General features: G+C 42.0%; 1 protein-coding gene across 2 annotated transcripts in view; it reads left to right on the forward strand.

The window, feature by feature from the left end:
• Positions 1-27,346, forward strand: part of spns2 (spinster homolog 2 (Drosophila)) — a 214,829-nt gene that overhangs the window by 52,769 nt on the left and 134,714 nt on the right. For both annotated transcript variants that reach the window (XM_034178994.1, XM_034178993.1), the window contains exon 2: positions 6,074-6,139. In XM_034178994.1, coding sequence (XP_034034885.1) covers positions 6,074-6,139 — 66 coding nt within the window. The remainder of the gene's footprint in view (positions 1-6,073; positions 6,140-27,346) is intronic.

Consider the following 27,346-nt stretch of genomic DNA (forward strand, 5'->3'; position numbering starts at 1 on the left):
TAGTTATGATTTCCTCCATGATTCACCTTCATGGATGGGATGTGGACTGAGTTTGACCTCACAGAAATGTAAATTGATTCTTACCTTCCTTGAGGCGACACTGCATAATTGCCACATTGTGTGCACTAACTGCTGTGGGAACTCTTAACAAGGAATGCAGGTACAGAGGAAGAAGAGGCTGAATACTAGCTGTCAAAGAACGCTGACATAGCTTGGAGAAGTATGTGTTCTGGGGAATCCTAGTTTGGGGAATTCAGATCCTCATTATTATTGGCAGTGTTGGCGTCTGGCTGAATGCTGGGTTTCAATGAAACTCGGTGATACTGAGCATATATGCACTCTGTGTCAGGTCATTATGAAAGAGAAACAAGTGTTGAGAATGTAAAAGGTGTACAGGAATGCTGCCTGAACTGCAAAGTGGCTCGTCTCAGATTACAGGAATCTGACGTACTGTATGCTTTTAGTTACAGTCCAACCTGCACCTGACAATTGTCAACTGATTGCAAAATGCGCTGTTGCTTTCTGTTGGCAAACCGTCAGATGATGCACTCTCAACGACATCCACCTTGTGTGTCGTGTTCTTCATCAGCCTCCAAGCTTTACGTAAAGCAGGTCGACGTCCAGTGGGATAAGGAGTTGTGCTTCTAACATATCAAACTGGGTTCAATTTCCAGTCATGCTACCTGTCTGTGTCTTTTGTTGTAAGATTTTTTCTCATGATAAGCTGGTTTAACTTTATGATGTCATAAGACAACAAGGTGAGGGTTTCCATTTCAATGTCATAGAGGTAATAAAGGAAACTTAATAGTCCATGGGCCAAGCAGGTTTTTGGTACCACTTAAGGTGATGAAACAGCACAATCTGGCCTCAGTGTACCATGGCCTACACAAAAATGTATGATAACCACCGCAGGGTGGTAGTTACTAAGGTTCCATTTTCAGAAAAGAAGCTTATATAAAGTGGCCCACGCATTTTCTGTTAAAAGCAGACAACAGACATATTCCTATGCATTTTGACCTGCCGAGTTCAAAAATTGCTGTTGGCATGCTGTATCTTTACCCCTTCACCCCTAATTTGCATAAAGCAAAATGGCCACCAGTTACATCAAATCTATATCAGATTCCGGATCGGGATGCAACGTCCAATTTCCATCAAGTCTGAAACCATGTGATCGGGCCCAATTTCCGATTACGTGATGGGGTCGGGACATCCCTAATTTCAAGATTATATGCAAATCAATCTAGTGACAAGGGACACTGGCAACCTAACAAAATGTATATAAAGAGAATCAGCAGACAAAAGAGGGTCTCATTAACATGTGTATAAAAGGATGAACTCCACAAATATATCAGGGAACCGTGCAGATTAATTGACCATGTCTATGCTGTGGCTGCTGCTGCTGCTGCTGCTGCTGAGTCACTGTGGCACCATGTGCCGAGTCACTGGCCAGTGAGGTCTGTCCTCTGGTGTCGAAAGCAGTAGCCCTCTGGTGTTGAAACGATATACATTATCTGTGTTCTACTGAGCCAGTTGGTTTTCAGATGGTATTATCATATTGTTCAGCATTTGTGATGGAAAAAATACACAAGAGTCATTCACATGCCATCAAGGAATAAATGGCATGTGATTGTGATTTTTAAAACCACAGGAGACATTTTCAACAGGCCAGTATAAGTAAGATTAACAAATACATGTGATTAAAACAGCCGGTGTTTTTCTCTTTTCTGCAAATATATGTACTTATGTCTCCATATACATTTCTACACGCTTTACTTTTTCTTGTTCCCCCTTTTTTAATATTATTATATTTAAGTAAATTTTGGAGGAGTGGGGTACAATTTGTTATACCTAACAGCTAACGTTAGCTTATCTAGCAGGCTGTAGCAACGTTTATCGTAGCTTACAAAATAGTTGGTTCTTTTGTGTTTGATAACCCACATTAATTCATACTTTTGTCTACATTTATTTTATATGTATTTGTTAATACCGTTACTGTAAGTTTAACTACGCTATTATACTTTAAACACTAATTTCCGTTTTTGTTTATCATGGTAGCTTGCTGGGTATGGTTGGCTTATTAACGGCTAATTTAACTATTCTACTATAATTAGCTTATTTTCGCTATTTACAATTTTATTTACATAGTGTAGTTTTTTAATGATTCATCAGTTTATGTGTTCCTTTAAAGATATCAACATATAGTACCTAAGTTCTTAGGTTTCCATTTGATAGCATAATGATTATACTTTTTATTTTCCTATAGTATGCTAACAGAGTTACTTTAGATAGATACCAGTACACTCACACACTCAGAGCTTCTGTTTCTATAATAAAATACCAGATTTATAGCTTAGCGTACTAACTATATTTAATTTTACTACTAGTCTACATACTAAATTACCTATACTACAATCTTCTCCTGTGATGTCTTATCCTTCTTATGTCTTATTATTTATTATATTATATATATATATACCTTTTTCTTGAGCTGCTTGGGTGGGTAGGGAGAGTTCCTATGCGATAAAAAAGCTTTTCAACCTACCATTCCTGGTTCTCAAGACCAGGCACCTAAGTGGCTCTACTCTACTCTTTTCTACTCTCCTATTTTACTCTTCCTTTTTAGATATACCTTTATATAGTTCCACCTTAGAATTGGAATATAATATATAAGATATACCTTACTGAATTTTCATGCATTTATAGGGCTGATTATGCAGCAGAGGCATGGGGAAAAATGGTTTTGTTATCTATTTCTTTTGTAGAACCAAGGTTGGGTAGGATTATTTTGAAAGAATACATGTGGATTACATGTATGTATGTACATACATTTGGATTACGTGTAATCTGATTACTTTTGGATTATATTTCAAAGTAATCCTACCCAACCCTGTGTAGAACAAACTTCTACAAAGTATGAAAACAGCAGGCGGCCATGTTGTTTCATCCATATTAGGGATGAAGGACAGAAGCTTGTGAATAAGACACTATGAACTCAGCAGTTCAAATAACACAAAGATAAGAGTTTTCATTGCCTTCCTTGAGCAAGGAAGGCAACTTGTGGGAAACTGTAAAAAAAACGGGGGTACATTTTGTTTGTTGCAACTTAGGCAGTGAAGAAGTAGAGATACAGCATGCTAACAACAATATTTAAATTCTGCAGGTCAAAATACACAAGAGTAGAACTTTTATTTCTGTTGCTAATGCAAATACAAGTAAACATGTGGGAAAATTGACTAAATGGGTGGCCATTTTGTTTATGCAAATTAGAAGGTGAAAGAGTAAAGATACAGCATGCCAACAGCAATTTTTGAATTTAGCAGGTCAATATACACAAGAATCAGCCTGTTATATGCTTTTAACAGAAAATTCCTTAAGTAGTCTACTTATCTGAAAATAGAACCCAACTAGGTAGGGGTCAATGAAGAATTACATGCAGGTCAAAATGTAAAATGGTCCAATCATGTTATAAACAATACCACATTATTTGTCTGATCATAACAATTCCAAAAAAGGTATAGTTTGGACTATCTATGACTGAATTATGGGGTAAAAACAGCAAAAATGGTGACAGAAGATCAGTTTCAGTTTGTACAGTGGTCAAAAGTTAAAGTTGCTCCAATTTCAGTAAAAAAAAAAAAAAAGAAAAAGAAAAAAAGATGCAAATTATTGGTTAGGTTAATAGGGTTCCAAAAACGAATAGTTTGCCCCATGTGTCATGCTTAGTTATCATGTTACGGGGTAACATATGTCACCAGTCATAGAATCCAATGGATGTCGACCTTGTTTGACCTTTATTTTGGAGACCAGACATTCACCACAGTCAAAACCTATTTCATTTGTTAATCCTTTCAACCAATAACTGAGGCTGGATTCTAAGTGTTGTTTCGTCACCTTACGTGGTACCGGTTAGGTCAAAATTGATGACTGGCTCATAGACTATAACAATTATGAACCTTGCAGTAGTCAAGGTTAAAAAATGAAGGAAACATTTTGTTTTAATGATGATAAAGAATGCTGTAACTTTCATGCCTAAATGATAAAGCAGGTGGTTCTGTGGAGTTGGACTTCCAGCATATATTCTTCATCTGTATTCTTCATCTGTAGTCCCCGTCCATTCAGCTGTAGATGGGTAAAGCCCTTAGCTGGGGAATTCATTTACAATGGTCTGGCGTCCAGTTTTGGAGGGACTCCTTAAACTCTTACCTGATTCATGCTTAGTTATCCAGGGATAAGCACCGATACTGGTGGAACTCAAAACCTATATTGGGCTTACTTATTCCAAGCTTTCAAAAAAAAACCCCTTTAGAGTGCAAGGACATCATGCTTGAGTTACCCTTGAAAGTTACTTTTAGCTTCCGCAGAGTGGGGTGTACTTCAGGTCACGATGTTGTTCGGTCACTCGGGTGTGCCGCGCTCAGAAGACAGCAGCAGACAGATGAGCTTTTCAAAGTGTTAGTCATGCTTCTGTTTCATTTTCATGAGCCGCAGTCCTCAGAATCAAGACAGAGACTCAGTTTGCGCCACGAGCATCTCAACTGCAAAGACTTGAATGAATCATTCCTTTTCTCATTTTAGAAAGAAAAAAAACAGGCTTTGATCCTTTCCAAGTTGGTCATCTCAAGAGGAACAGAATTCATTTGATAAAACAGTGAAACTTGCTGTTGACTCATTGCTTTGAATCTGAACTATCGACCTCTGATTTTGTTTATGCCACGTTAACACTTTATAGATGAGATAACATTAAACACCGATGAGTCTGATTGTTGAAATGCGCCTGTCTGGCAAACATGCTTTCATGAAAGCATCACGGCGATGCTCAGAATGTGAATTTGCTCCATTCCAGGGTAAGTGCTCTAAGGTTATTCAAAGAGCGTCAGGACAACTTCAGAGACGTTGTGGTTTTATGCGGGAGTCTCTCCTGATGGTCTGTGACTAGCAGCAGCGTCACCAGCAGGACAGTCGCTGCTCTTCAATGCTGTTTGTCTCAGCTGAAAGCAGAACATCACTCTGGGGAAAGTTAACGTGTTTTATGGGACTGTTTTGCTGTTTAGATGAAAATGCTCTGGGATTTGAAACCATAAATTGTTCAAGCTACAGCTGTTTTAACGCTCCACGTCAGTCAACGCAGCACATGTTGCATATGTGTTGCTCATCATGGATGTAAGTAACGGCCTCTGATTATCATCATTTCCTCGAGTTTCATCTAGACTGTTGCATGAAGGAACCCATGGGTGTTATAGGTGACAGTTATTACTTTTTCTGCACGGTACTACTGTATTCGTGGATAAGATGAGACATAAGTACGACCATTTGGATACATTTATTTTCAAGACATCCGTCACTTGGCCTGGAACATTCTGTGCAATAGGCAAAGTGTACAGATCATCACACTAAACGTAAGTTCATTTCTATCTGCAGCCAATTTTGAGTCATCAGTAATGAGGAGACAAACGTGCATCAAGTTTCTTCCTGTTAAAAGGGAGTTTTTCCTTCCCACTGTCGCCAAGTGCTTGCTCACAGGGGGTCGTTTTGACCGTTGGGGTTTTTCTGTAATTATTGTATGGCTTTGCCTTACAATATAAAGCGCCTTGGGGCAACTGTTTGTTGTGATTTGGCGCTATATAAATAAAATTGATTTGATTTGATTTGAAGTGGGAACATACTCTACCACATTTTGGCCATGTGACGGATTTCGCTTTGCATAATCCAGTATGCAGATGCCTAAGCATTGAAGACCCCAGAAACTACAGACAACCACATTTTAAGGTGGTGATGGACCAGTGATCCTGCCTGAGTAGTCGTAAATCAGGTTCTCTAGAGTGGTGGATACAGAAACGTTTGGCACCGGCACACTTCTCCCAGACCTGACCTGAATGAACCAGCCTTTAGCCTGCAGGAAGAAGAAGGCAGAGATTAGAGTCCATGTAGAAAACCTGTATCCATCATATTCATCAGTATCCATGAAGCACGTGGAAACGGCATCTATAAGTTCAGAAGAGCTGAATGGTTTGGTATCTGTGTTAATAATTATATTATGGTCTCGAAGTCACATCAGTGTTCCTCCTCTCCACAGGTGTTGTGCTCGACATCCAGCATCATTTTGACGTAAAGGACAGTGAAATTGGCTTGTTGCAAACAGGTAAGATTGTCTTAAATCTCATAATTAACCTGAAATATACATACTTCACAGATTCCCCACATTTCACCTGGCTGCTGCAGCAGTTAGATGCTTATTTTAGAGATGTGCTGTTGGATCAATTGTCTGCCTGTGTGGCTGCCATCCAGGACCCAAGGCGGATCAGTGGTGTCGTAAATGCTGCAAACACTTGACAGAATTTGTCTGTTGCTGTAAACACAGAGTATATTATAAATACCACCAACTCCACCTCTTACATGGAGCAGGTAGGTCAGTGGGATGAGGAGTTAGACTACCAATATGTAGACATGGGTTTGACCTGCCTGTGTCCTTGTGTCAACGGGTACTGGAGCTGCTGAAGTAGTCTGCATCCCATCTAGGGGGAGTCATAGACGCTCATCTTCTTTATGCTATGGAATCTGGGGATAAGTACCAGAACCAATGGACCTCAGGGTATATATATATATATATATATATATATATATATATATATATATACACACCATATTTTGTGGAGTATAAGTCAGGTTTTTTTTTTACTAGTTAGAGAGATTCTGTGATTTATAGTCCATTGTGACTTACAGTTCTATGTAAAAGTTTGGGCCCCCCTGATAATTTTCATGATTTTCCTTTATAAATCATTGGTTGTCTGGATCAGAAATGTCAGTTAAATATATCATATAGCAGATGAACACACTGATATTTGAGAAGTGAAGTTAAGTTTCTAGTATTTACAGAAAGTAAACAAAATTGGGCAGGTACATAAATTTGGGCACCCTTGTCATTTTATTGATTTGAATACATTTAGCATTAATTATTGGAACACAAAATTGGTTTGGTAAGCTCATTGACCCTTGACCTCCTTACACAGGTGAATCCAATCATGAGCAAGGTTATTTAAGGTGGCCATTTACAAATGTCTCTCCTCTTTGCATCTCTTTTAATGAGTGGCAACATGGGAGCCTCTAAACAACTCTCAAATGACCTGAAAACAAAGATTGTTCAACATCATGGTTTAGGGGAAAGATACAAAAAGCTATCTCAGAGATTTCAGCTGTCAGTTTCCACTGTGAGGAACATCTTTAAATCAGTTTCAGTTAAAATACAATTAGCTCAATCATGCTCACTTCAAATACATATGAATAAATGTCTATCAAATAGCAAAGAGTGTCTAATGGCACAAAGAACTGCGCTGAAAAAATGTTCATGACTGTGTGTGTGCTTTGTGTGTGTGCGTATGGTGTGCTGTTACAGTGCACACAAATACATTTATGTGTGTGTGTGTGTCTGAGTTTGTGTGCGCGGTGTGTTGTTACGGTGCAAATGAAAAGACGTTCATTTCCACAGCAACGTGAACAGTAAACGGATAATTGCTGCTATGAGCTAGTTTAAAACCAGTGATACCAGTAACGCATTACTCTTATCTGATCGCTTTTCTTCAGTAACGAGTAATCTAAAGTGTTAATATTTCCTAATCAATAATCAGATTAAAGTTACTTCTCCAAGTGTGTTACTACACAGTAAATTTTGCAGAGTAAAATATACTCTACTGGGATAACATTTGGTCCCAGTCTAAATAGAGTAAAATAGAGTGTATTATACGAGTAGAGTGAAATCAGCTCTACTGTCTTGTCAAATCAAGTGTTTCTACTCCAATAAGTGTTGATTTTTACACTGTGATAGAGTTAATTTAGCACTGTGATAGAGTAAATTTAACTGAATTTAGGCTGGAACCAACTGTTATCCCAGCAGAGTAAATTTTACTCTGCAAAATTTACTATGTATTATTTTTGTATTTTTAGAGCCCCACAACACCCCTAGATTAAAGGGCCACATTTGAAGACAGTTTTTCATACTACTACTACTACTGCTACTACTACTTAATAATAATAATTTTCAACAACTAAAATGTTTAGAAATAATTTAAATGTTAGAAAAATAGTATAAAGAATTTGTTACATTTATAAACAATGTAGACTATAAATTGTAAGTTTTATCATTACAGTGTTGTCAAGGGTTAAATATGAGGTCAGGAAAGATGTCTTTATTTATTTTTGTAAAACAAGTATTGCATTGAAGTTCATTAAAGTCAAGAAAGACTGACTTTTTGTCATGTTTTACAAAAACTCTCTTTTTAGGAAATAGTATTTAAGTTCAACTTAAAATGTCAGGACATACATTGTTTACTTTATGTTACTGTTAAAAATGCACTTCCAATAAAGTGAGTATCGGCAAAACTGGTTGTCATTTTCATGTTGAGCCAGGGGGTGTTGTTGGCAGCTGCTGAAAGTAACGACTAAAGTAACTAGTAATCCAACTTGGTTACTAGTAATCAGTAAAGTAACTAAGTTACTTTTTCAAGGAGTAATCAATAATAAGTGATTGGATTACTTTTTCAAAGTAACTTTGGCAACACTGTTTCAAACTGACCTTACTGTAGGTTTGCGTTGGACCGCTCTGTCCATTTGCAGATGATGGAGTCCACTGTGCTCATTGGGACCTTCAAAGCAGCAGAAATGTTTCTGTACCCTTCCCCAGATTTGTGCCTCGAGACAGCCCTGATGTCCTGCCCTGAGGTCTATAGACAATTCCTTTGACTTCATGCTTGGTTTGTGCTCTAACATGCACTGTCAACTGTGGGACCTTATATGTAGACAGGTGTGTGTCTTTCCAGATCATGTCCAATCAATTGAATTTACCCCAGGTGGAGTCTAATTAAGCTGTAGAAACATCTCAGGGATGATCAGTGGAAACAGGAGGCACCTGAGCTCAACTGTGAGCTTCATGGCAAAGGCTGTGGATCCTTATGTACATGTGATTTCTCAGTTTTATATGTGAAATAAATTTCCAAAAACGTTTTTCATGGTGTCATTATGGGGTGTTATGAGTAGACTTTTGAGGAAAAAAAAAAAAAGAATTCATCCATTTTGTAATAAGGCTGTAACTTAACAAAATGTGAACAAACTGAAGTGCTGTGAATACTTTCCGGATACACTGTTTATAGAAAAGAGATCATATATTACTGTAAGCACTGGGTCCAAGTGGTCACTTGATCCCATCACAAGTTAAGCAGAGTAGGTCCTGATTAGTACTTGGCTCACAGACCACTCAGCAACACCAGGGGCTGTACTACACATTTTGCTCCATGTTAATACTGGAGTGGCATCAAGAAGGCCATGTGGTGTAAAACTTGTGCCAAATGCTCAAGTACTGTGGCAACCCGGGCAGGATGAAAGCAAATAAAATAAGCATTGTGCCCAAATGTTGACCTTGACTTTTAACCAGCTTTTTGTTGTTGTTGTTGTTGTCCTCAGTCATGTTTGGTCGACGTCAGAATCAAGTAGGTTGAGTTCAGTCCACTGAACTTGTTTAGAACAATAATGTTTTCAGGACGAAAAAGTTTGGATGAAGAGTGAAACATCTTCTAAACACGTCCAGTTGATCTGACTCAAACTACTTGAATATTATTATGTAGATGCCTGAGAATCTCTACAGACGTCAAAAACTCTGAGTTATTTTGTTCACATGTTTAGGGAGACACAGGATCAATAACTGTCCCCCTGCAGGTGTAGAAATACATTTAACATGTCATATTTCTTCAGACTGTCAGGGTTTGAGTTTTGTTCTGGTTATCTGGTTTTATTTTCTAGTCTGTTTGTTATTTTTTTCTGTTTCATTGGTTTTCTGTGTTTATTCTCTTGTGTGGCTTTTCTGCTTGGGTCTTTGCTGTCTCTATCTCGCTTGTCTGTCTCTTGGTTCTTGGTGGTGGATGTTTCTCTCTCTCTGGCCACGCCCTTGTTCTGCTGTCTTCCATGCACACCTGTTCCTGATTTGCTGCTCATCACCTGGGGTTATATAAGCTCACTGGGTGTGTTAGTCCCTCGCCAGATTGTTGTGCTTTGTACCACTTTCCAGCTCTGTTCCTGTGTTCCATAGTCCTGCCTGCATCTAGTGAACCTGACCTCCTGCCTGTTGCTTAGACCACACCTCAAGCCCGATGATTATTTTACTGCTGCTTTTCCTTGACTGCCTTCTTGTGTACTGACCATTGCTATCCACCCGAGTAAAGCCTTTTTACAACCAAGGCTGTCTGTTCGAACCGTGTATTTGTGTTCAGAAAGTTTCTGACCAACCAGCCTGATACATACGCTGCACTACTAAATAACAACTCACCTGCTGAATTAACTAGCCCTGAAAATGGATGGCGCTGGGGCGTGAGAGCTACGCTGCAACAAATAGCAGGGTCGCCACGGTGAGCACGGAAACCCAGGGTGCAGGCATGGGTGAAGGAACCGTGGGTGCTGGTCTCGGTGGTAGTAGCAAATATTCAAACGAGAACATTGAAGGCTGAAGTGGAGAAGGGTTCCATGTGTACAGCAGTTGAACACAGGTCACTTGGTCCTAAGAGATGGGCGAACGCCGTTCGGTAGGGCGGGGTGATGGCCTGCGTTGCCCCCAGTCGATCAAAAGGGAGTCGGGTTCAGATCCTGAACCTGGAGTGCCAGAGAGAGGTGCTGCGAGGCATCCAGTGCAGTGACGGCAGCGATCCCAGAGAAGGTGGCGGGAGCCCCTGGGACAGGAGGTGCACTAGAGCATTGAAATCCCATCCTTCCATTTTGAGGAATGTTGAATAATCCAAAATCAGAATAGGAGCAGTGGAGGCAAATCAAATTCAAACCATATAATAATCCTCCTGTGTGGCACAGGAGGATTATTATATGTGGCATGAGAAAGAGATGTTTGGGGTCCACTGCTGGAGCTGTTGCCCCTGCGATCCAAACTCAGAAAAGTGGTTGAAGGTGATGATGATAATAATCTTCTCCTTTGGATCTATGTGTTGCATTCAGTCAGTTGCAGGCTTCTCCAGCCAAAAACTCAGCTGCCAATCATCTTTTTGGTGTGTTAAATCGTATGTTAAATCCTTGCATAACAATAAATTATAAAATCACAAAATACAGGGAGGGAAAGTGTAAAGCCAATTGCAATGACCATTTAAAATCAAAATGCCAAACAAAGCATGGTGATTTAGCGGTTAGCACTGTTGCCTCACAGCAAGAAGGTCATGGGATCGATTCCCACCTGTGGCCTTTCTGTGTGGAGTTTGCGTGTTCTCCATGTGTTTGTGTGGGTTCCCTCCAGGTGCTCCGGCTTCCTCCCACTTCTAAAGACATGCAGGTTAGGTGGATTGGAAACTTCATAATTGTCCAGGTCTCCCTTGCAAAAGGGGTCTTGATCTCAATGGGACTAACCTGGTTAAATAAAAAAGTAGCCAAAGATTACAAAGTAGTTTGCTTGCGTTATTTTGCTGCAGTTTTGAGCAGCTGCTCTGTTCGGTCACAATCATGCCTTTAAAAAAAAAAAAGATTTCTGACACACGAGACAACTATCATAAGTGAATGGAGCACTCAGAAGCTTGTGCTGGGGTGCAGTTTTTATCACTGCAGCAGCAAAGCAGGGCAGGTCAGCAGATATAAATAGAGAAGCTGGAAAGCAATTCTGCACCCGGAGAGCGTCTGAGGACTCTTGGGACGGAGTTTCCTGGTCTGCCCTCCACCCTAATGAATTCATCTTCTGGGGAGACACCTTTCAGGGCCCTCGGCAGGAGGACTCCCCCCCGTACCCATCTTGTCACCTTGTGCCCTCGAATTCATTCAAACATACTTACAGACTTGCACACAAAGTGCCATTGAATGCACACAGGCGGGTTTGAGTTCCAGTGGACATAATGCAGCTCAGTGTTTCACCTGATGAACTCTCAGACTCACTTTGGGTGAGCAGAAGGCTAAAATACCATCTGGTTTTTAAAAAGGAATTCACTGCTGTTGGCTTTTTAATGAATAAGCTATCTCATCATTTCCAGATCTCTTTGTAGGACACAAAATATATACTTAACTCAATTTCCCTTTTGTTTTTAAAAATAGTTTTGCCCATTTCTAGCAGTGAAACAAATTATTATTATTATTATTTTTTGCCTGATGTGAGGATTCAAACGTTTTCTAGGCGTCTGAGCCCAAAACAAACACAGCAGAGTGAAATAATTGGTTTTAAATGAGCAGGGTGCCTGTATTTGTAAAAGATGTCTGCGCCGACACGCACGTTCTGCACTGGCAGATTAGTACAAATCCTAACAAAAGGCAGGAAACTGTAAAGAGTGTTTTACTTTTAATTCTGTTGACATTGGCTCACTGTGGGGCTGTGCCCTCTGTGCCCTCTGTGCCGTCTGCCAGCATTGTTGCAGTGTTGATCCCGGCCTGTCGTGGGTCGGGCTCCGCTCGGCCTCTGATCCCGAGGTGACCTCTTCCTCACATCACCCTGAGGAATGATGGGAGTCCGGGTCTGAGGTGGCGCGGTGGGTGCAGACAGTGAGCCTCGGTTTGAGGTGGTTGATGTAATCGGGGCGGTGTAGGGGAAAGTCGCTGTGTTTGCAGCACACGCCCTTCTTCACACTCCCCCACTTCCGTCTCTAGAGAGAACAATCTCGACCTCTGTGAGCACCTGCACACTGGCTCCGCTTGGCGCTGCTCCCTCTGGCCGCTGTCATCTAGCAGGAACACAATCTGCCCGTGTCGGTGTTTTATAGCCAGTGGGCGTGTTTGTGGGCTGATGTCAGGTCACCATCACACCTTAAAAAAAATAAGAATAAAATAAAAATGCCGAGCCTGAGCCCAAATCACTTTTAGCCAACAGACACTTTCTCACCTTTTCTTTGGCTCTTGATCAGACCTACTGGGATGAAAAATGATCCATATTTAAACATGACTGACAAATTATTCCTTTGTGGAAAATTCAATTCTGACTGAGTGATTTGAAGCATCTGCAGCATTGTGTGAATTTTGACGGGGACACTGAAACACTTCTTTTAGATCTGGAATTTCAATTCTGTTCTTGAATTTGAGTTGAATTTTTAGCTGAAGTAGCAAACGGGATGCAGAATTACAATCCTAAATTTTGGAATTTTTGCAGAGTCCTGTTGTTGACTTGTTGAAAATCATCCATCCATCATCCATCCATTTTCTTCCGCTTTATCCGGAGGCGGGTCACGGGGGCAGCAGCTCAAGCAAAGCCACCCAGACCTCCCAATCCACACACACCTCCCCCAGCTCCTCCGGGGGAACCCCAAGGCATTCCCAAGCCAGCCGAGAGATGTAGCCCCTCCAGCATGTCCTGGGTCTTCTCCGGGGCCTCCTCCCAATGGGACGTGCCCGGAACACCTCTCCAGCGAGGCATCCCGGGGGCATCCGGAAAAGATGCCCGAGCCACCTCAACTGACTCCTTTCGACGTGGAGGAGCAGCGGCTCGACTCCGAGCTCCTCCCGAGTGACCGAGCTCCTCACCCTATCTCTAAGGGAGCGCCAGCCACCCTGCAGAGGAAACTCATCTCGGCCGCTTGTACTCGCGATCTCGTTCTTTCGGTCATGAGCCAAATCTCATGACCATAGGTGAAGATCAGAACATAGATCGATCGGTAAATCGAGAGCTTTGCTCCCCTACTCAGCTCTCTCTTCACCACGACGGTCTGATACAGCGACCGCATCACTGCAGATGCTGCACCGATCCGTCTATCGATCTCATGCTCTATCCGTCCCTCACTCGTGAACAAGACCCCGAGATACTTAAACTCCTCCACTTGAGGCAAGGACACTCCACCGACCTGAAGAGGGCAAAGCACCTTTTTCCAGTTGAGAACCATGGCCTCAGATTTGGATGTGCTGATTTTCATCCTGGACGCTTCACACTCGGCTGCAAACCGCCCCAGTGCACGTTGAAGGTCCTGATTTGACGAAGCCAACAGAACCACATCGTCCGCAAACAGCAGAGACGAGATTCTGTGGTTCCCCCCTGGCTGTTGGGACGTGGAATGTCACCTCGCTCGGGGGGAAGGAGCCTGAGCTTGTGCGGGAGGTTGAGAGATACTGACTAGTGATAGTCGGACTCACCTCCACGCACAGCTTGGGCTCTGGTAGCCAACTCCTGGAGAGGAGCTGGACGCTGTTGAAAATCAGTTTTTGTTATTTTCCCTTTTATCCCATCCATCATGCTGTTGTCATAGCTGCACTGCCTGCAAAATATATGTGGAATATATAGCTTGTGTTTAGCTACGTGGTATGGATGTGTGATGCATTTACTTTAGAAAAAATTCCATGTTTTTCCAAATTTTTGAATTGAGGTAACTCAAAATTATACACAAATCTCAATTTCATGGCAGGAAACAAACATCCCTCCTGCTTAGTTTAATCCAGTTTTATTTGGGTTTGGGTTTGAAACACTGGGAGCTACACCATGACTTTAAGTTAAAACAGGTATTCAGAAAAACAGAAATTCAGAAAATAATAATAAAAAACATACACACATTACAAAACTAAAATAAAAACAGGTATTCAGAAAAACAGAAATTCAGAAAATAATAATAAACAAAACATAAAACATACACACATTACAAAACTAAAATAAAAACAGGTATTCAGAAAAATAGAAATTCAGAAAATAATAATAAACAAAACATAAAACATACACACATTACAAAACTAAAATAAAAACAGGTATTCAGAAAAACAGAAATTCAGAAAATAATAATAAACAAAACATAAAACATACACACATTACAAAACTAAAATAAAAACAGGTATTCAGAAAAATAGAAATTCAGAAAATAATAAACATACACACATTAAAAATCTAAACTAAAAACAGGCATTCAGAAAAACAGAAATTCTGAAAAAAAAACCAGTAATTAAAAAAGACTAAGAAAAAAAAATTCAGATAAACCACAAAAAGAAATTGAATGAATAAATGAATGATTGAATGAATAAATGTATTCAGCACACAGTCCAAAACAACAACAAACAAAACTTACAATGAAAAAGAAAATGGATTGACAATGCATCCGTGTGCCTGAAAGGGTATAGGCAGAAGCAAAGCTTTTTAACACCTACCCCTTTAACCAAAAATAAAATTATCTAGTCTGAAAGGAGTGGGGAGAAATAAAAAAAACCCCTACTATTCCCACTCCCATTTTCAACCACATCCATCTCTTCAACTTAAAGGACACAATCCGAATGATACCAAACAAATTTCCATTTATAATTTGGCAACACACAAAATTCATCCTTTTTCAAAAAACATCATGTCTTTATATTGATTTTTAAACTGACTGATATTTGGACATCGTTTGAGTTCCTCCGTCAGGAGATGATTTTATTACATCCCTGGGAGACTTAACAAAAAACAAAAGAAAGATACACATTTAAAAAAACATAAATCCAGAAACATAGAAATTGCTCAGTCTGTTTGACAAATGTGTTTAACTGAACGCTTGCATGCTAACAAAAAGTGAAAAATAGTCTTGCGGTTATTGCTGCTATGTGGCGATGCCGAGCCTTTCAGAAGACACTCGGTTACCTTTAACTGACATAAGGAATGTGCACGTGCTCACATCTATTGTGTGTGTGCGTGCATGTGTACGTATATCGTGCCTGAGGAGCTGAGGTGTTGTTGCTGACGAGGTGCGTATATCTGTCAGTCAGGTTTGGGTTTGAGCCCGGAGCTGTCCGACCCGTCTGTCAGCATGCTGACCTGAGCCTCCATCAGTCCAGACGGCAGCTGTCAAAGCGCCAGGAGAACCTGGTCTCACCTCTTCCACGGGAACGGTGCTGTCGCCCCTAACAACGGCTTTCTGACATGAATGGCACTCATGCAGCTGTGAACAGAACCAGACCCGAGGGGACGGAGGGCATGAAAGGTTAATGGAAGAGAGGAGTGTTTGCATGGATGTTACTTGTGACTGGGGGGTTCGAACCCTTTTGTTAAACAGACAAGGACAGCAAACTTATTGGGGTCAGTTGGGCCAGTGGTACGGCGGGTGAGCGGAGCCGGTTTCCAGACTGTCTACGCGGCTGCCCACCTTGTCTGAAACACAATACCAGCATGTGCACAACAGGTGTGTGCATGTATATATACACACACACATTTAATCACTGGTGGTGTCGGTGTGCCGTTCTGCCGGACTGTGAGCTGTCAGAAGCGAGGCCACAGGTGCTGTGACAGCTCTCCAGAGCAAACAAACCACACTTAAAAACCCATCCTCTGCTCCTGCTGGAGCTTCACCCGTGGTCAGTATCCACAAGTCGTGGGTCGGGGGGCGTGGTCAGACGACAGGTTTTTTTTGGATGGTGCCAGTCTAAAGGGACTTAGCCGTTAGTGCTTGATCAGCTGTTTTGAATGGGTGCAGCTGTTAGGATTTTGGTTGCTGTCCCTCAGTGCCTCCTGCCCCACACCCACATCTTTGCGTCTCCTCTCACCCTCTGTCTGCAGTGTGGCAGCTGTCATTGCCCAGACTTCAGTCAGACCAGCATCTTATAGATATTTAAAAAAAACAGAGGGATGATGAAAAGAAGAAGCAACACCTGCAACTTGATTCCTCGTATTGATTCCTAAAAGCAAATAATTGTGCTGCGATGGTATTCAGCTTTTTCTGTCTCTCTGAGAATAGAACATTGACCCGATGATGTCTATCATGCTGCTTTTATAGGCCACCTCTCAGAGGAGGCCAGCTGTTGGCTGATGATTGGCACCTGACTTTCCTCCTCCTTCCTCCTCACTTCCTGCTGATGAACCAATTATACTGCCAATGAGTGACTGGTGATCCAATCAGGATTTCATCACCAATTAACCACAGAAGTGTTTTCATGAAATCACAGACTGTATAAAAATGTGGATTTATGGAATTTACAAAAATAAATTATTCAGTCTGGATTATTTCACTCATCACTCACTCATGTTCAACCGCTTTTCCTGGTTTGGGTCCAGTAGGGGACCCCAGACCTCTTTCCCAGGACACATTGACCACCTCCGACTGGGGGATCCCAAGGTGTTCCCAGGCTAGTGTGGAGATATAATCCCTACACCTAATCCTGGGTCTTCCCTGGGGTCTCCTCCCAGATGGATATGCCTGGAACACCTCCCTAGGGAGGCACCCAGGTGGCATCCTTACCAGATGCCTGAACCACCTCAGCTGGCTCCTTTCAATGCAAAGGAGCAGCGGCTGTACTCCGAGCTCCCCGCAGATAACTGAGCTTATCCCCGTATCTCTAGGGGAGACACCAGCCACCCTCCTAAGGAAGACCGTTTTGGCTACTTGTACCCACGATCTAGTTCTTTCGGTCATGACCCAAGCATAGGTGAGAGTAGGAACGAAGATTGACCAGTAGATCAAGGGCTTCGCCTTTTGGCTCAACTCCCTTTTTGTCACAATAGTACCATAGAGCAAATGCAACACCGCCCCTGCTGCACCAATTCTTCGGCCAATCTCACACTCTATTGTCCCCTCACTCTTGAACAAGACCCTGAAGTACTTGAACTCCTTCACTTTGAGCAAAACCATATTCCCTACCAAAAGTAGGCAATCCGTCGGTTTCCTGCTGAGAAGTGCTGAGAAGCATTATTTCATGCAAAACTAAAACAACACTTGGAGTGCACATATACCTTGGCCAAGGTCAGACAGTCCATCTCTTGAGGTTGTCACTTTATCTATTTTGTTTTCATTGTGAGAGGGTTATTCCTTTGATGCATTGACATTAGTAAGCCCCTGTCACACCAGTGGCATGTATGTGGTGTGTTAGTGGCAACCACTGGCCTGCCATACTCACATGCCATACTCGGTGTGTGCGGTGTGACTGCTGCATGTGTGCACCGCATGCCTGCGACGTTCTGTGTTGTTTAACATAGCATGGTTATGTTCATATTTTTTGTTGGATGGTAACCAGTGAGCTAAGGCTGGGTGTCTTGGGGCTAAATCTATTTAGAGGGTACTCCAGGAATGACTTTGTATCAAATGAACAGTTGGTAAAACTCAGATGAGGTGTACTGCCTGTGTTGTAAAGGAACATCAGCTACGACATTCTGGCTAGGCGACATGTTTCTCTGGGCATTATCAAGCATGCAGGAGCCTCAGTGCTGAGGAGTCCAGCAACTGGAAAATGCCAAAGGTACACCCCATGTTTCACGTGGCCCTGACGCAATAGAGGTTTACATCTGAGAGGTGGGAATAGATTGGTCGATTGTTGCTATCCAGGACCTTCTGTCATGTGGTGGACATGCCTGGTTGCAGACCAGACTTGACCTGAATATTATGTGCAGCAAAAAAAACCCATTGGAAACAAAAGTTGTCAGTGTTTCAATATAAAAACAGAAAATAATTTTAAACATTATACAGTCAGATCCAGATGTAGCTGATCACATAAGAACAACGAGCCATAACGACGCTTTGTGTTGTATGTAACAGAAGAAGGTAAATATCTTAAAGATCTCTTAACATTAAGGAATAATTTATAAAATCTGGAAATGTGGCTTCAGATGTCCTCATTTCCAACTGATTTAAATTTAGAATGAACACACAGTCAGACTAATAGCGCTGATATCATTGCTGTCTCTTTGTCTTCAGGGGGTGGGGTGACCGTAATTAGGACTCCTGTTTTATCGTCTTATGGGTCATCATGTTCGTTTTTGTGGTAATTATTCCTGTGCCTCCAGACAAGATGCTGAAATCCAATCGATAGTCTGTGCCACCTCAGATGATGCTCTGATTTTTCTGCACCGAGTGACATCAACAGATCAATTGGGGACACACACACACACACACACACACACACACACACACACACACACACACACACACACACACACACACACACACACACACACACACACACACACACACACACACAGTGTGGACACAAACACCACAGCCCTGCTGGTTAAACATACATGTTTGATTTATACGTTCAGCTGGTCAAGGTCAAAAATTGGGCAGCTGCACGTTTGGACTTGTTTTGTTGTGCAGTATGTAAATTCTGCAGATTACAGATGTGTGCATGTTTAGGTGCACCCACAATGTTTGCACACACAAATGCTTGCAGGTTCTCTGCCATTTCAGCGGTAGCTTTTTCATGAAGTCAGCTGCTCCTGTAGTTTCTGCAGGAAAACATCAGTGAAGTGCTGAAATGCCCTCGTTGGATCAGACAAATGCATGTGCGATGGCACGACTGACTGAAAGCTCATCCCAGCTGCGAAACATCTTTTGCATATTTTTGCCATATGCCTTTGCTTATGATATGTGGTGCAACGTGCAAAACAGAGGATGTTCCAGCTCGCTCTCCTGCCAGCAGCCTGGTATTTGCAGCCGCGTGTAATTCTCCCCAGCTGTAGCTCTCATGTTGAGCAGGTAGCGCACAGACCTGACGCTACTGCTGCTGCTGTGCTGGAGTCGCGGCAGTGAGCATAAGCCCTCACTGCACTTGAAAGACTGAATTATATAAAAAGGGGTTTAACTCCGCATTAGGTAGTGCTTGATGGCAGCTTCTGGGAGATTTAGCTGCTGAGTTTGTCAGGAAGAGGCGAAAGACTGATTGGTGGGTATTTCCCGGCCTGCATGTGGCTTTTATCAAGCTGCAGCCAATGCGGCGGGAACCCAACACGGGTGAATTTGGTACGGATGGGTTTTGAAGAGAATTACCAGTGATCAGAACTGTGTGGAATGCAGATGGGTTTGGTGCAGCACACGTAGGGGGAATCAGGGAGGGATAGCCGGCTCCGGTGTGACACTCAGACGAGAGTTATGTGTCACACCCTGCACAGGCAGCGCCATTAATCATTAGAGGAAGCAGCAACAAAGCTGCCACTCCCGCCGGCAGTGCACACCTGATCGAAAACATGACACACTGCAGTCATCTGGCCAAAAGCCCGTTTTCCATTTCCTGTCACTGTGCTTATTGCTTCTGCTGCTGCAACTATGACATCACACTCAGGCAGCAATAATCAGCGTGATAAGCTGCCTATCCAGGAGGTTGTGTTCATGACCCGTCAGAGTACAGTGCCTGGGCCCAAAAAGATAAATGAAGGCATCTAATTCAAAAGACGTGAAAACCAAACAGACAAATGTTGCAGTTAGGCGACAGCTGCACACTCTGTTAGTTTACTCATCAAAAATGTTTGAGATGTTTGAAGTGGTTGTTTCCATGGTTTCCTGCTGGCCTCTAACTTGTGGCATGAATCTCTGTCCATTTAAAAATTTAACTGATGTTGGAACGTTGTCTTACTGTGTTCCGGCAGAATGCACGTTACTCATCTTGGACAAAATGACATGAGAAGCCTTGTTAGTTGGTTCAGAGCTTGTGCCGCCACGCTGCTCTGTGCACCTGATGAATCTCCATGTTGAACTGGAGTTGTCATGAAAAGCATCCACTGACAAACTTGTCTCAATTTATTTATTTATTTTTAAGGGAAAATGTGTCACATTTGACAATATGAACAAACAACCTCTATGGTCATATGGACTGGAGGACTTGGAGGTATTTTTTGGAATAATCTGTCTGTATATACAAGCAAACAATGCATACTTTTTCTGACATGTATAAATACGTTTATGGTTTGAATGAATTTAATTTAAGTTTGTTGGTTTTTAGATGTGTATATACAGTTGTATGTAAACGTTTGGGCCCCCCTGATGATTTCCATGATTTTCCATTATAAATCACTGGTTGTTTGGATCAGCAATTTCAGTTAAATATGTCATATAGCAGACAAACACAGTGATATTTGAGAAGTGAAATGAAGTTTATAGGATTTACACAAAGTGTGCAATAATTCTTTAAACAAAATTAGGCAGGTGCATAAATTTGGGCAACCCAACAACAACAACAACAACAACAAAAAAAAAACCCCATCAATATTTAGTAGATCCTCCTTTTGCAGAAATAACAGCCTATAAAAAATGCTTCCTATAGCTTCCAATGAGAGTTTGGGTTCTGGTTGAAGGTATTTTGGACCATTCTTCTTTAAAAAACATCTCCAGTTCCTGCCCGATTTGTTTCAATAATTATTGCACACTTTCTGTAAGTACTAGAAACTTCATTTCACTTCTCAAATATCAGTGTGTTCATCTGCTATATGATATATTTAACTGAAATTTCTGATCCAGACAACCATGATTTATAAAGAAAAATCATGAAAAATATCAGCGGTGCCAAAACCTTTGCATATAACTGTATTTGGTGGTTTGACTTTGGTGTTTTGACTGAGCATAGCAACAACACGACTGAGCATAGCAACAATGGGACAAAGCATAGGAGCAATATGACTGGGCACAGTAACAATGTGAATCTGCAGTGCAACATTGTGACTGGGCACAGCAACAGTATGACTGGGCACAGCAACAATGTGAATCTGCAGTGCAACATTGTGACTGGGCACAGCAACAGTATGACTGGGCACAGCAACAATGTGACTGAGCATAGCAGTAACATGACTTAAGCATAGCAACAATGTGACTGAGCATAGCAACATGACTGAGCATAGCAGCAACATGATTTGAGCATAGCAACAATGTGACTGAGCATAGCAGTAACATGACTTAAGCATAGCAACAATGTGACTGAGCATAGCAACATGACTGAGCATAGCAGCAACATGATTTGAGCATAGCAACAATGTGACTGAGCATAGCAGTAACATGACTTAAGCATAGCAACAATGTGACTGAGCATAGCAACATGACTGAGCATAGCAGCAACATGATTTGAGCATAGCAACAATGTGACTGAGCATAGCAACAACATGACTGAGCATAGCAACATTGTGAATCTGGGCAACTGTTTGTTGTGATTTGGCGCTATATAAATAAATTGATTGATTGATTGATCTGTAGCGCAACATTGTGACTGGGCACAGAAACAATATAACTGAGAATAGCAACAACGTGACTTAGTATAGCAACAATGTGACTGAGCATAGCAACATATGCCTGAACACAGCAGCAGTGTGACTGCACATAGGAACAATGTGACTGAGCATAGCAACAATATGCCTGAAGCATAGCAACAATGTGAATCTGCAGAGCAACATTGTGACTGGGCACAGAAACAATATAACTGAGAATAGCAACAACATGACTGTGCATAGCAACAATGTGACTGAACATAGCAACAACATGATTTGAGCATAGAAACAATGTACTGAGCATAGCAACAGTGTGACTTCAGCATAGCAACAACATGACTGCAGCATTAGCAAACAATGTGACTGAGCATAGCAACAGTGTGATTGGAGCATAGCAGCAACATGACTGAGCATAGCAACAATATGCCTGAGCATAGCAACCATGTGACTGAGCTAGCAACAATATGCCTGAGCATAGCAACAATGTGAATCTGCAGAGCAACATTGTGACTGGGCACAGAAATATAGCTGAGAATAGCAACAACGTGACTGTGCATAGCAACAACATGACTTGAGCATAGAAACAATGTGACTGAGCATAGCAACAGTGTGACTTCAGCATAGCAACAGCATGACTTCAGCATTAGCAACAGTGTGACTGAGCATAGCACAATGTGACTGAGCATAGCAGCAACATGACTGAGCATAGCAACCATATGACTTGAGCATAGCAACCATGTGACTGAGCATAGCAACAATATGCCTGAGCATAGCAACAATGTGAATCTGCAGAGCAACATTGTGACTGGGCACAGAAATATAGCTGAGAATAGCAACAAAGTGACTGTGCATAGCAACAATGTGACTGAACATAGCAACAACATGACTTGAACATAGAAACAATGTGACTGAACATAGCAACAGTGTGACTTGAGCATAGCAACACCATGACTTCAGCATTAGCAACAATGTGACTGAGCATAGCAACAATGTGACTGAGCATAGCAACAATGTGAATCTGCAGAGTAACATTGTGACTGGGCACAGCGGCTGTGACTGAGCATAGTAGGAAAATGACTTGGCATAGCAACAACATGACTTGAGCATAGCAACAATGTGACTGAGCATCATACTCTCACGCACGCAACTAGCTCAGGCAGTGGTGCGTGTTGTTCGTTTTGGCCGAACAACGATATACAGTATCTGTATATTCTGTGTTAGTACGCACCCGTGGCTGACGTGCGTTGTTGAATTCCTGCACAAAAGTAGTTCCCAGATAATTGCGATATATTCCTGTGAGATAATGAGTATATCTCACCTAATCAATTCTAAATTTACTACGAATAAATTATAAAGATAACTGAAGTTTTAAGAGTGGCCATAATAAATATTTATGAAAACTAAGTTTTGGAGCAACTTCACTGTTATTGCTCAAGCACATTGTAAACACTGATGCGATGGAGTTTGATGCGGAAGAGTTCAGAAATATAGGATTGAAATGGTTTGAGTAACACTTACAGTTGGTGATGAAAGACTTGGGTGTTAACTTTGTGTTTAAAGTCAGAACAAGGAGCTGCACTTGAAAGAGATCAATCCGGAAGAGACACATTCTGCATGGTGCCCACAGGTCAGCATTTGCTTTGATTAAATTTTCACCAGGAAATCCTGATGATTTCACCACTCGTAATCATGTGTTAGACAACACACTACTGCAATGATACATAAACAACTTTCTTGCGTTGGGCATATGGAACGTTTAGGAGGTATCACTGGAGTGGGCCAGGCGAAAGTAGTCCCGCGAGCTATCCACAACGCCAAAATAGCAGCGATGCCGCTCCATCGGGAGTGACCAATGAGAGAAGAGTTTTATTCCTAGAGATTTTAAATCTTTACTTAATGAGCTCACAGGCAATAAAAAGAAAAAAAGTTTATTTGTCTGATTTTTAATTTTACTTTGTTTCTTCCTTGTGAATCATTAGGTCTGTCATTTTCCTGAGAAATTCCTGCAATGTTGCGCCATGTTTCCAGTGAAATGTTTCAGAGCTACTTCACACATAGTGTGAATTTGGTCAAATTGCACATTAAGTGTGCATGAAGCAGAAATCATATGCAAACCGTGTAATTTTGTAGCTGCCTCTAATGCCTCGCACAGCTCTTGCTACAACTAGTCGCGTACACCAGCGGCTGACAGAGTGTGTGCTGTACGAGCCCATCGAACCCTCTCGCGGTAGGTGTCGGCCAAATTCCCGCTGACACACACGAACATCGAACACCGCTCGCATGGCACTTAGAACATGTGTGGCCAGTTCCACTCTTGGCGTACTGTCGTACTTGCAGTGAAATTTGTGTAAGTGCCCCACGAGTGTGGCTTTGGTGTGTGCGCTGAACTGACAGGAGGTGTGGCTATGACAGAAGCGCTGTGGAGATCTGTCATTCTGGACATCCCAGCTGGAAAGTACTGTGTCTGGATGGATGTGGACTAACAACTGACCACTGTGATGCGTGTGTGTCTGTTTGCTGTCATCAAGTGCACATAAATAAAAACATATTTCACTGTGGCTACGGGCTGCAGCAAGTGAGCATGTGCGCGCTGGGCGCACATGGACAGACTGTCCCCAGATTGAATTAGACCGTCAGATCATAACGTGCAGCATGCGATCTTACTGTCACGTCACCCATGTGAGCTCTGTTCCACATGACCCGTGTCCTACGACGCACCATCCACAAGACCCGCGTGTCGGCAAGACGCACGCGGCCAGCAGGACACGCGCCAGATGTGGACATGAATGAGCGAACTGGTTCTCATTCATGTCATGTCATGACTGTATGTCAGTGACCATGGGTCATCTACAGAGGAACAGACGGATCATATTTGTATTGCCGCTTGATAAGAGGGATTTAATGCAGTGCAATGTTTTTATGTGGTGTGTCATTTTTATTTTTTTTAAATATGTTCATGTGCTTCCTGATATGAGGCAGTGTTCAGCATCTTTTACAGGATAGTGATGGTAGCTCACTTGGTAAAGTTTCTGACTACAATCAGAGCTTTTGGAAGGCATGGGTTCAAATCCCGTGGGTGACGTATTTTTATTTTTTTATTTTTTTGCAGCTGCGCGATGTTCAGCTACTGGGGAAAAGCTGCTGTGTTTCCGCGTGCACAGAACTGTCGCAGCATGTATTTTTTAAATTTGTTATTTATTTTTTTCTTCACACCAGCTGCACGATATGTAACCACATTGTGCAACTGGTGGCACTGTGTTCCCGCATGCACCAACAGTCACACCAGCATTGTGCACACCTACCCATCTGCGTGATGTTTCACGGTGCACACATACCAGCTGCTCTGACGGGTGGTGACGGGTGTTGTACATATTCGCACTACGTGTGAAGGGGCCTTCGGTACTTTTTCGGGTACTTTTTCATGTGCACCAGCTCATGCGTGTACATCAGCTCATGCGTGTGCATAGACTGGTGCATGTGCGTAATCTAGCTGTAGATTTCTCAGAGACAAAGTCTTGAAACAGTTGATTGTTGAATCAGATCTTATATTAAAATGCTGTGTCTTGCCTTGTGAGAGTTTTATGAGCAGGTCTGTCAAAGCATCAAGAGCAGCTCATGGTGTGTGGACAATAACCATATAATAGATTACATTCTGTTGTTACTTTAAGATTACTTTTGGTTGCAGTGCCCGATATTATGAACATCATCACTGCCTTTAACGTGATGCTGTGTGCACAACAGGAAATAGTTATGGTTTTTAATTTGATGGAAAGTTTACGCATCGTTAAGGTGACTCACCTTTAAGCCGCAGTGACTAGAAATAGCAGGAAACCTCAGGTGTTTGTGGACTGGGTTGTTTTGCTCACACAAGCATCTTTTCTATTCACTGTGAGGGCAGACATACTCATCCAAAGTTTACTCTTCATACAGACGCCTCCAGGTGTCGATAACCTTGGTTATGATGGGAAGGGCAGCGGCACAAAGGTAGACGCCAAACACGGAGGCCGTATTTATGGAAGCGGCATGTCTGTGACATGATCATCGCTGACAGGTAGACACCTTGTCTGGAGCGAACAGGTCAAAGTCACATAAATGGCAGCGAGTGATGCCTCATACATGTGCAGAGGAAGGACAGTGTTCTCATATTGCTTTATTCTGTTTCTGGACGACATTTCAATCCCTGGATCCATCTTGTCAGCTTTCACAGCTCGAAAGATGATGGTGCCTTCAGATTCTGCAGGAAATATCGAAGCATAAACATTAGATATTAAAGATGTTAATAAGAGGTGAGCTTTGGATTTAAATGACGAGAAGATGAGTGGATGAGGCAGATATTTCATTATGCCGTGAAGCACGCAACCACTCTGTGCCATTCGCTTTCTATATTCAATTAAGCAAAGGAGAAGTGCTCACTATCACAGATTTAGACTGGTTTGTGAACAATATTGAGGGAAATGGTGATATTGTGTATGTGATCTAGATGATTTAGATCTTTGAGTTCATCTCATACAAAATGGGAGCAAAACCAAAAGTGTTGCGTTTATATTTTTGTTGAGTGTAAATTGCATCAACCTGAGGTGAGGAAAGGAGGTGGTTTATCACCTTAGTTATGATTTCCTCCATGATTCACCTTCATGGATGGGATGTGGACTGAGTTTGACCTCACAGAAATGTAAATTGATTCTTACCTTCCTTGAGGCGACACTGCATAATTGCCACATTGTGTGCACTAACTGCTGTGGGAACTCTTAACAAGGAATGCAGGTACAGAGGAAGAAGAGGCTGAATACTAGCTGTCAAAGAACGCTGACATAGCTTGGAGAAGTATGTGTTCTGGGGAATCCTAGTTTGGGGAATTCAGATCCTCATTATTATTGGCAGTGTTGGCGTCTGGCTGAATGCTGGGTTTCAATGAAACTCGGTGATACTGAGCATATATGCACTCTGTGTCAGGTCATTATGAAAGAGAAACAAGTGTTGAGAATGTAAAAGGTGTACAGGAATGCTGCCTGAACTGCAAAGTGGCGTCTCAGATTACAGGAATCTGACGTACTGTATGCTTTTAGTTACAGTCCAACCTGCACCTGACAATTGTCAACTGATTGCAAAATGCGCTGTTGCTTTCTGTTGGCAAACCGTCAGATGATGCACTCTCAACGACATCCACCTTGTGTGTCGTGTTCTTCATCAGCCTCCAAGCTTTACGTAAAGCAGGTCGACGTCCAGTGGGATAAGGAGTTGTGCTTCTAACATATCAAACTGGGTTCAATTTCCAGTCATGCTACCTGTCTGTGTCTTTTGTTGTAAGATTTTTTCTCATGATAAGCTGGTTTAACTTTATGATGTCATAAGACAACAAGGTGAGGGTTTCCATTTCAATGTCATAGAGGTAATAAAGGAAACTTAATAGTCCATGGGCCAAGCAGGTTTTTGGTACCACTTAAGGTGATGAAACAGCACAATCTGGCCTCAGTGTACCATGGCCTACACAAAAATGTA

This window comes from Thalassophryne amazonica, chromosome 9 (genome assembly GCF_902500255.1).
Source record: "Thalassophryne amazonica chromosome 9, fThaAma1.1, whole genome shotgun sequence".
Taxonomy (NCBI): Eukaryota; Metazoa; Chordata; class Actinopteri; order Batrachoidiformes; family Batrachoididae; genus Thalassophryne; species Thalassophryne amazonica.